At 40.3% G+C, this 16,677-nt stretch overlaps 1 protein-coding gene across 1 annotated transcript; it reads left to right on the plus strand.

Moving 5' to 3' along the window:
* Window positions 1-1,532: 1,532 nt before the first annotated feature.
* Window positions 1,533-2,959, plus strand: LOC120682895 (the record flags this gene model as incomplete). Its single annotated transcript, XM_039964920.1, has 1 exon — window positions 1,533-2,959. A coding segment is annotated over one exon (465 nt), but the record flags the coding sequence as incomplete, so codon positions are not given.
* Window positions 2,960-16,677: the final 13,718 nt, after the last annotated feature.

A 16,677-nucleotide genomic window follows, 5' to 3' on the forward strand; every position in this document is an offset into this window, starting at 1 on the left:
AGACCACCATCTGTTGCCACCATCAGCAGGAAGATATCAGCTGCTGCAATTACCTGCAGAATTTAAACCACTGGTATGTGAAAAATTCAATATAACAGTGGTAATAAGTGGTTTCTATGGTTTTTCCGTCAAGCATAAAGAGTTCCAGCCAAGTTCATAAGCAATGACTGAGTTGCTACAAACAAAAATCCTATGTGTTTCTACAAGGGTAAAATCACAGTATGAAAGTGTTCTGACCCAGTTCATAATCAGTGCCTGCGAGTGGGTACAAACAATATAGAAGTTAAAATTTATAAAGATATGAAAGAGCCTAATCAAATTCATGAACCAGTGTGTAAATATGGATGTCAAAAGCGCAACATTACTGTTTGCAATAAGTAAAAATACATTTACTGTTTGGAATATGGGAAGTATAAACTAAGCCTGCTTAACCGTGTCATATAGCAGCACCAGATGATTTCCTTGTTCCAATAAAGATTGTACTCTGACTAAGCTCAGAAAATGTGTTTTTCAGGTGAAGAGAAGACTCGGTTATACAACAACAACATAGCCTTTACTCGGTAATGATCTGCTGAATTTCATGAACATTAAAGTGCATGGAAATTTTTTTATCGAGTGTCAAAGAAAAGACTAAATTAAAATGTTATTTGAAAAATAATGCTCCCTGACGCTCACAATCATTTTGAGCAAGTTATTTTAGCTGCAATTTAGTGAAGGTGCGTGTGATCAGGGCATGTCATATGCTATATATCATGCCTGTGAGAAATAAGTAGACTATAATCTCTTCAAAGGATCTACTCTGCACAAGTTTTACTCATACCCTATTATGGGACTGTGGTTGGTTTCTGTATGCTTAATGTTTAGGTATTTTAGTTGTTCGGCAAATGGTTAGGTTCAGGGTGAGTTACTTAACATTCAGCTGGTTTCTCCCAACTGGCAAACCAGACATAATTGTCTTTTGGTTGTTAGCAAACTAATTTATTGTTTGACAAGGGGATCTTACCTTTCCGTTGCCTTCTGTCTTCTGTGATTCGTTACACAAGACAGATAAAATTTAGATGGCTAAGCTGCTCAACCAATTTAGAGTAACACGGAAAAAACATCAAAAACCAAACATTAGGCAGGGTATATTACATAGATAAACAGGTCCAGCAAATCTAGGATGGGTGGTTACACAAGAGCCATGGCCACCTGCCACTATCTTAATGTGTAGTGTCCATCCAACGAGCAAGAGGGGCACGCCAATAGCAGGGACCGGCGGCAGCGGAAGAACGTCCAGTGACTCAGGTGCAACAAGACAGATCAGAAACCACGCAAATGGAATGTTCAAAACCAAATAGCAAATCAAGGATAGCTAAAGGAAGAAGTCCACGTTTACCCCCTCAAACTCTTCGTGGAGTCCAAGTTACAACCCCCAAATATAAAACCGGCCAACGAACGCCCCAGCGAACTCCTGAATTCGTACAGGCCACCCCACGCGCGCCCTCCGGCCCGGTTTCTGTCGGCCTCCGTCTTCCGAGCTCTCTATTTCCGTTGACTGCCTGCTTCTAACGAGAGGGAACGACGGCGACCCGTTGGCCGACTCGTGCGACGCGATCCGCGACTTCGTGGACATGGCCTTCTGCACGTCGCGGCTGCGGTCCGTGCCGGGGGCGGCCACAGCGGACCGGCCAGGTCCTTATGGCGGCGGACCTGGCGGCCGCGCGCGCCGGGCGGGGATTGAGACCAACGACCCGGCCACGCGGGACGCGCTGGAGGCGTGCGGGATGCTGTACAGCGCGGCCTCTGTGCCCGCGCTGCGGCTCCTGCGAGGGTACGCGGCGGCGCGAAGCTGGGGCGCTGCGCGCACGCTGCTGCTGCTCACCGGGCAGACCGGCATCGGGTGTGAGGCCACGTTCGCGGGCTTCGCCTCCGCGGCTGGCCGGATGGCCGCCGCCAACCGGGAGTTCGACCATCTCTCCACCATGGCCACCGCCCTGCTCAACAAGGTCAGCTAACCGGCCGGCCGGTGCGCGGGCGCCCCGCTGGTGTAGTGGCGCGGCTTGCGCACCACGGCGACGTAGCTGCTGGTTCTTCTGGCGCCTGATAAACTGTGCGATGAACCACTAATGCACTGCTGATTCCCTTTCCTTGTCGGTTGCAGCTTCTCTCGGTCCCAGCTCTAGCTTTACTTACCGTTGCTTTGGCGATTTCTCTTCGGTTAGAGATGGCGAGCAAGGTGGCGGACCTCGCCGCGGAGCGCCCTGCACCTCGCCGCGGCCAGTGGCCGCCTCGAGGTCAGCAGATTCCTGGTGAAGGAGCTGGGGTTCGGTCTCGACTCCGCCTGCGCCGCAAGTGCGTGCGCCTTCGCTGAAATCATCATGTGCCGAAGCACCAGCCTTGTATCCACTGACATCGTCGCGGCATCGCCTTCGTTAGAACGATGCAGAGAGAAATAGAGAGCTAGGTGAAGGCGCGAATGGAGACGGAAGACGGAGGCTGACGGAAACCGGGCCGGAGGGCGCGCGTGGGGTGGCCTGCACGGATTCAGGAGTTCGGGGGCGTTCCTTGGCCGGTTTCATATTTGGGGGTTGTAACTTGGACTCCACGAAGAGTTTGAGGGGGTAATGTGGACTTCTTCCATAACTAAATGGCACAAACCTGCAGGTGGAGCGTGGCATGGTTGTTAATGCTAGAACCAAATCCTTGGCACATCACCTCCAGTCCCTAGAGATGGTCGGAGATCACCAAGTCCCCGTACAGGAATCGCTCATCGGGTGGCGGACGCGACCGCGGGTGGGTGCGAAGGTGGACGGCGATGCGGGGGCGGCGGGCTCGGCAGCGGGTGGGGGCGTGGAGGACGCAGCTGCGGATATGGGCGGGCTGGCGGCGTGGAAGGCGGGGGCACGACCACGGGCGATGGGCTGGCGATGCGGAGGCGGAGCGGCCGGGGAGGCGGAGGGGCGGCATAGGGGCAGGAGGCAGGGGCTTGGTGTCCCAAGAGACGGAAGCTGGAGCCGCGGCCCGGTGATGCGGGGCGCGGCGGCTGGGGAGGCGGAGGGGCGGCACGAGGTGCGGGAGGTGGAGGCCCTGAGCAGGGAGGCCGGAGGCGTGGGGTGACGCGCCGGGTACGCGGGAGGCAGGAAAAGCGGGGCAGCGGGTGTTGAGGATAAGGATGGGCGACGGTTTTTGCTCGGGGGCAGGACGACGCGAGAGGGAGGGAGATGAGGTGCGGCCGGCTGGGGCGGCGCTTGCGGAGGGCGCGTCGGCCTGGGCAGAGGGTGCTGCGGGGGTGGGTGGGTGTGGTGGCGGCGGAGTGCTGGCGGCGGTGCAGGCACCTGGGTGCAGAGTCCTGCGGACAGGGTGCCTAGGTGGAGAGGGGTGCGACGGGGCAGGGTCACAGTCAGGGCGGGGGCGGGGGCACGGGCGTGGACACGCGAGGGCGAGTCCACGGGTGTGGACGCCTCCCTTCCACCCTTAATAGGAGTAGAGATTAAAATGACTACATGACAGAATAATCAAGGTGCCAATATTATAAATGGCAATTTGGCGAAGTCAACGGCGATGACAATTTTACGATTTGAGAAGCCACTTCTCGGCGGTGGAAAAAAACCAATAAGCTCGAATCACAGGCACCGCCGCTGAGAGACGACGCCGTCTCAGGTTCTCTCCGCCTTCCTCGCCCCCTTCCCTGCCTCTCATGGATCCAAACCCTGATTTATCGAGCTCTTTCCGCTCTCCCGTGCCCCAACCCTAGCCCGAGCTTGCCCCTCCATTCTCTCCAACCGGGCCGGCAGCTTTCATCGACCAACCGGACTTCTTCCATAGTAACCAAGGTTTGATTCAATTTCTCATCTCTCCTGCAACGGTTTTGACCCAGAATCCAAGATTTGTTTGCCACTTCCAACTCAATTTTATATTTGAAATCTGATATAGGGTACCTACAGTTTTGATGTTCATAGTTAGCCAAGACAATGATTCACTTGTTGCAATTTCCACTCCGATTTTTCCGTGGTTATTCAATCTGTTCTTGATGCTGCAGCATCTTGACCTCTGTATGTGTGACTCCTCTGTTTTTTTATCCTTGTTGAAAATATTTTTTGTTTTTATTTTATCCTAATGAACAGATCACAATGATTCTTATGCTACCTCTCACTCTTTTACAGTGGATTTCACTACTTAGTACTCCGATTTATATGACTCAATCTTCGCAGGACATCTTGCAGGCGAATGTTTCTATGTTTAATTTAGGTGTCTTCCTGTTTCGTACAGTGGTACTACTGTAAAGGTTAGATCATTATAGACAATGTAATATGCTTTATTAGTTTATTGCGAAACCAGCAGACTTGAGGACCTTTTTGGTTTTAGATCTGAAGTTATAGATTGTTCTTTCTGCATCTAGCATCATATGTTTTATCTATTCAGAATCTGTAGCTTTCTACTGCCATTGTTCTTTAATAAAGAAAAGTATTCGAAGCCTAACTATGTAACTAACACATACAATTTGAATTAGTCCTTTAATTCAGGTTAAAAAGTTCAATATGAAGGCCTAGCAAGCTGCTATAAGCTTGCAATGAGCTGATTGCCAACAATTTTCTCTTTTTGTATATCAAGTTTTCTCTCTTTGTATGAACATGTGTTATATAGTTCTAAAATGTAACTATTTTAGTCTTGAGATTTAAATGTAACTATAATAGAAATTGTAAGTATTTTAGTTGCTGTTGTTGTCCACTTGTCCTGGTTTGTATTTGCTGTAGAAATAAGGGTAAATGATATTTTGTGCAATTCGACTGATCAAGGTATTTTTCATTATGTGCATTAAACCTTTTTATTGTACGATATGCAATGTAGCCATTAATATATCCATACTGATTGGTAACATACGTTCTACTTGCTACAACCCGGAGAGTTGTTGCTTGTTGGTCTGTCAATCACTTTTGCTGTACTTATCATTTTTACCTTTGCATCTCGGTATCTTCAAGTTTCGATTGTGTATCATCTCTGCATGATGCTTAGAAAGCAGCTATATGGAAGCAAGTCCTTGTGATTACGCTTGACTAAAAAGTTTTTACATTTAACTAAATATTTTAATATTAGACTAAGTTGAACACATATAATTTTGTGCCCTGCAACCCGTATACACATTATGCTCATATAATTTAGGACCCTCCTATTTGCTATTGACAATGAGCTAACCATTGATATAGTACATCGTTGTTGTGTATTTGTTTACTCAATGCTATAAGCAAAGTACTGATGCATTATTCAGCAAAATTGCCTAGAGATATTCACTTGAAAATACAACGCATTTCACATACAAAGTCACTGTTTTGTTTGTTGAATTACTGATGGTTTGATGTTTCTTCTCTTGGAAATTTTCCTACTGCTCTTGAGAATATATTATTTGTGATATGATTCTTTGTTGAGATGTGTACCCTTTTTTTTGTTCTTTGTTGTGCTAGGTGCCTGATGTGTACCCATATGAAAACTGCATTAGATAGCTATTTGTATTTTTTTTGTTGGTATATATGCAACCATCTTGTATGCATGTACTCTTATTGATGGTGCTATTCGGAGACTGAGTGAACTAATTGTTCGAGCTTGCATCTTTAGGTTCAATATAGAAGGGACTGCGAGGAAGTGCATGGCAGAATACTGAGCAATGGTGAGTTGTTGAGCCTCTTTTTTCATATCTCACTGGCGATTTGTTTTCTTTAGCGAAATTGCACAATAACAAAATCAGGTGTATATTGGCTTGTGCACGGATCTGATGAATATCAGATGATTATTTGGTTCATTCTTTAATTTTGTTGGCCGCGTTAGTATCTCCAGCGTCGGTGACTGTTTATATGCATGTACTACGACTAGTGAAATGTTTTTAAGTTAATGAACGGTTTTAAAAATGACAATACGTGAAACACCGGTTAGTTATAATGTATTCATTAGTTATAATTGGTTTAGAACGACGTAGGGCGGTCTTTTGGATAATGTATTCATTAGTTTTAATTGCTGATGTTCCCAATAGCCCTTCAGCTACACTTGATTGACATTGAGCATTATAAAACACAGTGCTTGCGGTCTTCCGCAAAAAGACTGCCAAGCAAAGTGTTTTCTTCTACACTGTGTCAAAAAACTGCTACCATAAGTTTGTATATCCTAAGTGGCGAATATGTGGATTTCACTAGCTGTTTAACACTGCATCATATCACTATTCTATTTTTTTATCTGATGTTATGTGCCTCTGAGACAACATTATTAAGCTATCAAAACTATATTTCCTAGCATTGATACTGCAATCCTTCAAATTGCTGTACCACTTCAGAATAGGCTGTGGCTTTTGAGTTTGTAATATTGCCAGCTAGCATCAGAAGTTCATTGTAATCCTTATGGTATGTGCTGTTTATTTTTTTATTTACCAAATTTGTACTGAACAATTTAGTAGTACGCTCAAATGACATTTTATTTTGCATATATATATATATATCCCGATTCCATACGCTGGGCTCTGCAACTAAATGGAATGTTTAAGAATGCATTGTGTTGCTATTATCATCATTAGGGCGAGCCATGAAATTTTCAGCTAATCTTCTAAACATTAGTGACATTTTTATGCTGTGATTGCTAGAAAAATTCTATGTACAAATTATCGATTTAATTACAACAATCAACTTTATATATTCCTTGCCTTGATTTTCTTCATCACCCTTCTGCAGGAAGCGTGGACTTGATAGTTGAGAGAGAAAAAATCAGCATTTAATTGAATTTTGATGCAGGTTTCATTGTTGATGGTAAGAAACTAAATTTACATAAATCTTTATACTTTTCAGTTCTGACAATGCCTCAAGGGTTGCTATATCAATTTTCGAAGAGTGACAATATATAATAGTCTTCTCAGAAATATTTTTTTCTTGCAAATCTTGGTCCAATATGTTAAATTATGGTATTTGCCTTGCCGCCGTCATTGAAGTGTCCCCGTCAGCAATTGCATATTTCCACAGGATGCTCCCAGTTAGGTTTCATGCATGTTTTCTGTTTTCTGAAATATAGAGACCTGCATATTGTTGCATTATATAAAAGAGATTGAAATACAATAACTAGATCACTGACACTACACTTATATACATATGCTCGAGTTCAAAGTACACCCATATCATGTTTAGTCCACTGGTCACACACCTAGCATATGCAATCAGTTGGCTTGCATCATATTTTTTAAAACTGACGAGTACTGCAATCTTTTATGCTTTTAATCAATAATCCCCCATAGAAGATTCTAGAACCAGCATATGTTGAATTAAACAGATAGATAATTAAATATAGAATTTTGGTTTAATATTTATGAGAGCCGTACTATTCCATTTATTAGGTAACATATGTGGTTATTTAATAGTGGATTATTTGATAATAGATATGTCTTCTAGAGTTCTCAAACTTCTTCAGGTATTATAAAGGATGCAAAGAACTACAAGCTATTTTAGTTGGATTTTTGTGTTTTCCTATTTCTATTTTGTAGCCATCCAGGTTGTGTTGGCTGCCTGACCAAACTTGAAGTATTTTTCATTATGTGAATTTGACCTTTTTATTGTACCATCTGCAATATAACCATCAATATATCAATATTTATTGGTGACAAGTTTTGGCTGCATTTGCAAATGTGTTCCACTTGCTACAACCCTTGAGAGCTCTTCCCTGTTGGTCTGTCCATCGCTTTTGCTCTACTCATCAGCTTTACCTTTGCATCTCGGTGATGGCTTTGCCATTGTGTATCATCTATGCATGATGCTTAAAAAGCAGCTATATGGAATCAAGTCTTTGTGATTACGCTTTACTAAAAGTTTTTACATTTAATTAAATACTTTAATGGAGTGGTAGGCTAAGTTGAACTAATTATAATTATCGTAGTCCAAGTCATAACATCACTGTTAGTTAACCTTCACCTCAGCAGATAGTTAATCACCATCGGTGCTACTGGACATGGATTTATGTATGTGTTCTTTTACCCACATAATTACATTTACATGCTATTCAAACTCTTCTACATCACTGTGCTGCGGTGCTACTTCTTTTTGCAAGGGGCACAAGTTCTTTTGCTACCAGTGTATATGCAAAATATTTCCACTTGCTGCTTGTATTTGCTAAACATCAAGCATATGTACAAAATTATGTGCTCTACTGTGTCTATGGTGATTCCATACCTAATATTTAAGAATTATAAATATTGACCAAAGGTACTGTTGGGAAGTTTATCCAAACATTTGATAGTTGAACAGAAAATACTTCAAAGAGTCAAGTAAATTCCATTCACCATCCGTCCTTTCGTACAGTGTGTCAGGGGGTATTTATAGGCCCCTTGACTTCGCTTTGGACATACAAAATGACGAAAATGCCCTTCGGCCTATTACATTGATCTGAATTGCTAACTTATATTACAAAGGGCGAAGTGGTCATTTCCACCTTCTTTAAGTCTAATTCTTCAATATATGCTTCATGAAACTTGATCAAGCACTTGTTTGTGCGAAGTTACTTTCTGGTCTTCGCTTGCAACCTTCATGCTCGAAACTCGAATTCTGCGATTTGGCCTTTGAATGCGAAGTCAGAACTTTGGTCGCGAAGTCGATATTTTGACTCCGCCTCTTGACGCTTGTGGGCTGTTTTTGAACCTCAGAACTTTGTTTTTGCGAAGCTGAAACTTTAGGTGTGAAGTTCATCTTCGCTTCAAATCTCTGCAAGTCAGTTTCCAGAACGACTTTGTTCTTGCGAAGCCAAAACTTTAAGGTGCGAAGTTAATTTTTCACCTTCGCTTCAATTCTCTGCAAGTCAGTTTCCAGAACAACTCCAAAGTTTGTAACAAGTTTTTATTTGCAAAGTTCAATCCCCAACAGGTACCATAGCACTTAAAAAAATTGTTGATAACAAATACTTGCCACTGATTTGCTACTTTTAGTCAGACGTCTTTCATTATCTTTTTTGCCCTGTATACACACTATGCTCATATAATTTAGGACCCTCTCCTATAAGCAAAGTACTAAGATGCATCATTCAGCAAAAATGCCTGGAGATATTTGCTTGAAAATACAGTCCATGTCACATACAGTGAAACTTTTGTTAGCTATCATAGAGTCTGCACACTTTCCAGAAAATTATTCTCTATTATATATATATTCACCATGTGTATTTATTCATCCAGTACATAGTATTGGATTACTGATCATATAACTCCTAATTGCATACTAATGATAACCAACTTTATTTTATTTGAGAGGAACTAGCAGTCTTGGACCTTTCCCCTCCCCCTTACTTGTATAGTAAATAACTCATGTACACTTTAAGAAGGTCATCGGACCAATTTAAATGTGCATCAGATACTGATTTGTTTTTAATGCTAAATGGGTGTTTTGTACCTCATTTAGTCGTATTTAGATTAGGTTTAAGTGAAGTAGAACAGAGGTGACATATTGTCTATATGGCTATATGCAGATAATAGACTAGTTTCACTCCAAGGGTTGAACCTTCAAGGTCGCTATGAATGTGTAAGCTTTCTCTCAAATTTGTGTTTTTAAATTTTTAGTTGAGTTTATCGAAGAGTGTTCCCTTAATAAAAGTTGATATTATTCGGCCCATTCTATAAGACTAAAGACTTCCATATATTGTTTTACTTAAGTTTTAGTTGTTGATAACGCATGGCATATATCCTTCACAAAATGGTAGGATAAGAGGTTGCTGGGTTGGCAATCATTTACATTTATGATTAAATTGTGTCCCTAATTGTTCACTATTAATGTTAACCTATTGATGCGTAGATCTCTTGCTTAATTTAAAATAAAATAAATGAAGTGTAAACTATTTTAGAAGTTAGCAAACTGTAAAATTAATTCCTTGCACATGTTGCCATGTAAACAACCAAAATGTATTATATAGTATACCTGCCTAGAACAACGTGCAGTTTCAAGAATTATGTTTAGGCATGGACACCATAAAGTTATCCTTATTGTTAACACGTACTGAGATTTTTTTATTTTTAAAAGTGTTCCATGTATTCATATTAAGCTCATATTGTCTATGCAATAGTACTTTTGTTTTTATTAATGCAATCTTCCTCATTATTTATTTTACTCCATAGCCACTTTTATTATTTCTTGTTGCTTTCTTGGTCTTTTATGATTGAAATCCTTCCCATATCTATAATGCATTTATAATTTACTGGCCTATAGAAAGCCTTGCTTTTATTTCTATAATTGCTCCCATGTCTGATACAAATATTTATACAATTCATTCATTTTTATAATAGGCAGCAAGCCTTGCTTTTATTTGCTCTCACTTTTAGATTAAGGTGTAATTTACAGCTAACTATTTGTCGACTAATGCCTATGTTGCCCGGATACGGATACGTGTATTGGATACGATACATATCGGATACGCCATTCTCCAAAAAACCCCGACACGGGGATACGGCTAGGATTTTATTTAATTCTAATAATTATATTATGTATAGAAATATTTATACCTGCAAATTTGTAATACGATCTACACAAGCTGAGAAGCATATCAATGTACCTTGATAGTTGATACTTGATATTGCCCTCTTGGTGACCAATGCTATGCATGTAACTTAGACTTCCTGCAAGCACTAGCCTAAAACAATTTAGGCTACTGTAGCATAGAAAATCTACACGTATTGTTTACCTGTCCGTCGAACCAACATACTTCTCCCCAAAAATATAGGTTGTAAATTTTAGCATCTTAACATTCATTTTCAGAGTATAAAGTTAACGTTGTGTCTCACATCAACTTGTTATAGCTCCAATGCTTTATTTATTTATTTATGCAAGTGCATCTTAAATTACAATGGAGTTCAGATCATTGATTTATTCCAGTGTCACCCCAGTTTGTTCTATACAACAACAACAACAACAACATAGCCTTTTTTTCCCAGGCAAGTTGGGGTAGGCTAGAGATGAAACCCGAAAGAAATAAGTTCAAGGTTCAGGCACATTGATAGCTAGTCTCCAAGCGCTCCTATCCAAAGCTATCTCTTTAGAGATATTCCAATCCTTAAGGTCTCCCAGTTTGTTCTATAGTAGGATTTAATTTCATAATTGGATCAATTCACAATATATTGAGTACTAATGCATCTGCACCTATGTCTGAATTTCAGTTGTACCATAAACCTTCAAACCTGTGATCTTTTGCTTTAAAATAATTTTCTTTTTCCGTTTATGCTTTGCTTTTCAGTCATCTACCTTATATATCTACTGTTGTGAACTAATTGGTCAGTTCTCAATAGTCACACAGTTAGTCAGTTCTCAAGAATGCTAGAATAGATCTAAAAACATTGGTCAGTAATCATTCATTTTGCGATCAGTTAATTCAGCACAAAACAAGCCTAGTAGTAACAACATTTCAAATTTTGTCAATAACAAATATTAATAGATATTGGTTGTCACAGATTTACTACCTTTAGTCAGACCTCTTTCATTAATTATCTTTTGTGTAAGTGATGTGCCATTTCAGAACTATCCTCTTTCATATATATTGGTTTTGCCGGAGGTTGAAGCTGTCACAACTGTCTGCAATGCTTTTGTTAATTATTGCAGTTACATTCCAGCAATGTTCAACCATTTAAGTCCAGCACCGTAGCATGAAAAAAATCTAAGTGACGAATAATTTATCCACATGTTTTTATCCATGAGTAATATCTGTATTGTTATATTAATAACAAGATACAATTATCTTGATGTGTCAATGAACCTTGAAACTTACTTTGCTTAAACTACTTCGCAACTAGTCTTAGATCCGGACAATGGGAAGTTTAAGAGGAAGATTTTATTTGATTTTGGAACATGATCTTCTGTTGCGTATCTTCCATAGCGTGTCTGCTTTAGTATTTTAGGGGATTTGTTGGAGCATTCTTTGAGGGGGAGTGGACACCTTTGAACTCGGTAAAATTTGATTGAGTTGGCCACGTTTTATCACCTTTCATAGTGGATTTAAACATGTGGCACCCAATAAATAGATGCTTCACCCGGTTACCTTTGCAATCCAGTTACTTAGCTTAGGGATGGGTAGAATTATTGTACAAAGCATTTATCTCTAAAGAATCCAGTGAAACTATAGTTTCAAGTTTCTTGTCATGTTGTGATGTAAAACTAACATTGTTGTACCCAAGTTCTTTTTTCATATATCATTGCATCCAGTTCTAGGTCCACAGTTGAAATAGAAAAAGATGGTGCAACAGATAACAAACTAATTATTTTGCTCCTTCTCTTCTCTGTTGTCCTCAATACTAATAACGGAAAACATTACTTTGGTGTATTTGTATTTAGGTTTAGATTTGACATCTGCATGGTGCAACAGATAACAAACTAATTTTTTGCTCCTCCTATCTGTCGTCCTCAATCCTAATAACGGAAAACATTACTTTGGTGTATTTTTATTTAGGTTTAGATTTGACATCTACATTTGGACCGAGCTCTACAGTTACTATTATCAAAATCAAGATCATTCGGCCTCTATTTTAAAGAAACTTTTTTTAGTCTCTGCAGTTGTGCAACACCTCTAGTTGTATTATACAAATAGGTCCATTTTTTAGGCTAGAAGTACTGCCAGAATCCATTTATATTTTTACTCACCAAAAAAAGGAATCCATTTGTACACCTCCAGCTATATTCACTAAAATAGTTGATAAATTGGATGCTTTATTGTTCCCGTTGTTTAGATTGAACCTACTAGGACACTAGGGTATGAAGGAACTAACTTTACAATAACAATCACATAAGTCAGTTTCCTATCCATTTGGATGCTTTTATTGTTTTTGCTGTTCTGATTGAACCAAATAGACTATGTCTATGACCATCACGCAAGTCAGTTTGTATCCATAATGTGCTCATGTACTGAAATCAGACCTCGTTGTTTAATTTATCTATTCAGAATTTGTAGCTTTATATTGCATATGTTAGTTACTAAAAAAACAATATTTGAAGCCTAACTATCTAGCTAGTATATACAATTTCTGAAAACCAAAGCACTTAGTTTTAAAAGTTCCATATGGAGACCTCGTCTGCTATAAGCTTGCAATCATTGTTGTTAATCGGCTCTAGATATCTAGCATTCATTCACAGGTATGTTTTTTTTTTGTCTCTTTGTATTATTAATTTCTAGATAATGTTAAATAATGGTGCTAGCTTATAACAAGAGCTTTATATTTTTGGTGGAAACACTACAAGCACCTATGGCATTCGGGACCATCCTCACTCATATCAGTATGTGTTGATTCAGATGTACGGTACTTAATAATTCTTTCTTTTTTGTAGGACTATTTTTATTTGAAGAAAAAGTATGCAAATAGGCATGTGAACTTGAAACCTTCTGCTGTTAGCCTGTTACCGAGAGAGGGTTGGACAACACACACTAGTGTTGCTAAGTACATTATTGTATCTTGTAACTTGAGATTTGTCCAGGACTATTTTGTTGAGTTTTTTGTTGCATGTGAAAAAACAATAAATGCTACAAAGCTTGATGGGCAAATGCAATGAATTTCATCCTGCCCTCCTAGGATAAATGGGGTCCAAGCTTATGAAGATCTTTCAAGATACTTCAAATAGGATGTTTGTCTGGTGAAGTTATAAATTCTGTCAAGTTGTTAAGTGCATAGGTTGACACACCATTAAGATTCTATTGCTAACTTTCGTATTTGATTCTAATGCTAACTTACGGATCCTGTGGAGAGGAGTCATGTGAATACTATGTCACGAAGTAGTCAAATCATCTGTCTGAAAGGTGCAGGATAGCTGGAGCCATGCGAATGGCCTGCCTTCATTGGTGCATGATCCGTAGTACTAGTAGCATTGAAAAGTGGGGCTGCCTTTTTCCACTGTGAGGGAAGACAAGTGGGGTAGCCTAGTGTAGTAGGAGGCAGCAGGCAGCGAAGAGCACAGGAAAGAGTTGGGTATTTACCGCCTCATTAAGATCACGTTCTAAAAAGAGTATTATATCGTCCACATATTGTAGAATAGATAAACCTCCTACCAAATGTGGGATGATCCCTCTAAACTGACCATTCTCCTTGGCTCTTGCTATCAAGGTAGCAAGCATGTCATCTACCAAGTTGAACAGAAAAGGGGAGAGAGGATCACCCTGACGTACCCCTTTCCTAGTTTGAAAGTAATGTCCTAATTCATCGTTGATTTTAACATTCACCTTTCCTTTGCTAACTATTTTCTCAATCCAATCACACCATCTACTTGAGAAACCTTTCATGCGGAGAGTTTGCTGGAGGAAGTCCCAGTTAACCTTGTCATATGCTTTCTCAAAGTCAAGTTTGAGCACAACTCCATTAAGTTTTTTTTCCTTTTTAGCTCATGGAGGGTCTCATGAAGTATGACCACTCCTAGGATATTTCTGCTAGACATGAAAGCTGTCTGTGACGGCCTAACAACCTTGTGAGCTACTAGAGCAGTTCTATTTGCAATGACCTTGGTAAAGACCTTAAAACTTACATTAAGTAAGCAGATTGGCCTATATTGCTGTATTTGTTTGGCCTCTTTTGACTTTGGAAGCAAAGTAATTGTTCCAAAGTTTAAATTACATAGAGGTATGTCACCCTTATGGAACTCCTCAAACATTGCTAACAACTCTCCTTTAATGAGTCCCCAAAATTCTTGGTAAAATTCCGCCGGGAAACCATCCGGCCCTGGGGCCTTATTGCGTTTCATCTGGAAAATTGCATCTCTAACCTCCTTTTCTGTGAAGTGAGCACTTAGTATTATATTCTCCTCAGCGGATACTTGTGGGATGTCCTCTATATAGGACTCATCAAGGGAAAAATCATTTCCACCAGATGATCCAAATAGCGTTTTATAATAGCTCGTAATATGCTTCTTAAGATTCTCTTCCCCTTTGATAATTTTTCCATCTTGCTCTAACTGAAAAATCTTCGTCTTTCTATGTTTTCCACTTGCTATTAATTGAAAATATCTTGTGTTCCTATCTCCCTGTAAAAGCTTTGTTGATTTGGACCTTTGATACCAATAGATTTCCTCTTCTCTAAGAAGAGAGACCAATCTATCTTTAAGGCGATGCTTGAGCTCAATTTCTTCTTGGCTTAGCAAAGTTAATTCAGCCTTTTTGTCCAAATCTTCTGTTTTTTTAATGAGTTCTTTCTTCTCTTTTTTGTTGGTGCCACTCACATTCCTAGCCCACCCCTCAAGAACTGCCTTAATCTTCTTATCTTATTTTGCCAAACCTCCATAGCACTAGAGCCTTTATTTCTTTCATGCCACACATCAGCAACTAAATTATGGAAATCCTTTCGCAATAGCCATCCCAGTTCAAAACGAAACATCGGTTGACTAGTGCGATGAGTCTTAGCTCCTGAGTTTAGAAGTAGTGGAATTTCCCGACTCAGAGCCACAACTGTGGCCAATGGGAATTTCTGCTCCCACTCGGTGCTCATAAGAACTCTATCCAACCTTTCAAAAGTAGGAGTTTCCAACGAGTTAGCCCATGTAAATTTTCGCCCAGACATTAGGAGTTCTCTTAAATTTAAGCTGTCTATAACAGCATTAAATAAGAAAGGCCATTTCCCATTAAATTTGTCATTACTTTTTTCGCTAGAATTTCGTATAATGTTGAAATCACCCCCCCCCCACACACTAGGAGAGGTAATGATTCTTTGCTGCAGGTGTTAACCAACTCTGTTAGAAAAGCTTCTTTGAATTTTGGTGAAGATGAATATGATTTTGGTTAACCAACTCTGCAGGTGTTAACCGGGCGGAGATGAATATGATTATGGATATGAAATGGGTGAAGAGTATGCCTCTGCCTGTGTCGATTAAGGCCCGTACCATTGTCTGGCCCTGCTGATCGAGTTTGAACAGTACTAACCGCATGCCGGGAGTAGGAGGTAGTCGAAACCGGTAAGCTCAGTACCATATGTGCACCGGTAGGCGGACTTGATATTGTCTTCACCAGTGAAGCTAGTATAAAAACTCATGGCTGACCCTTCGTTGGTATCTGTGGGGCTAGCAGTCCCGGGTCGCAGGGCAGTTCAGCTATTTGGTGTGCATATGTGAAGGGTTGTCACGTATTGTCCGACGGGGCCTATATGTGACGTGTGTGTTAGGTCCACCTTGCAAGGTTAAATTGGATCGATTCGCCGTCAGTCGCTCTCGGATATGAGCACCTTGATCGCAGCACCGCATCGTAGTAATGAAATGGAACATGAAGGATATTTGGAAATGATTATTCTGAATTAATATTCAATATTTACCATGTTTGTTTTAGCTATGCAAATCTTAGCTGATAATTTATCTATATAGAATCTTGAGCTAAAATATTGAAAGTAAAGATCCACCCTTAGATGCTTTTGTGCAAAACCAACCCACCAGCCCAAAAGCCTTGCATGTCTAGATAATGGGCTAAGTATACCCATAGTCGGGTAAACCTTGCTGAGTTTTAGTATACTCAGTGTTTATTGTTATCCTATTTTCAGGTGTTTGTTGCTGGTTGGAGCTAACCAGGATTCACACCGGTGGGCTCGATGTGACATCCTCACGTCTTCGTAGTATCGTGGTTGTTGAATCAAACTTCTTTTTAGATTCCGCTACAGGTTGAACTCAAATAACTTTTATTCAAACTTATTTGTAAAACTCTGCATGTTAGCCTTGAATTTGAGAACTTTTGTCTGCTTGTAATCATCTG

The sequence above is a fragment of the Panicum virgatum genome, chromosome 7N, assembly GCF_016808335.1.
Source record: "Panicum virgatum strain AP13 chromosome 7N, P.virgatum_v5, whole genome shotgun sequence".
NCBI lineage: Eukaryota > Viridiplantae > Streptophyta > Magnoliopsida > Poales > Poaceae > Panicum > Panicum virgatum.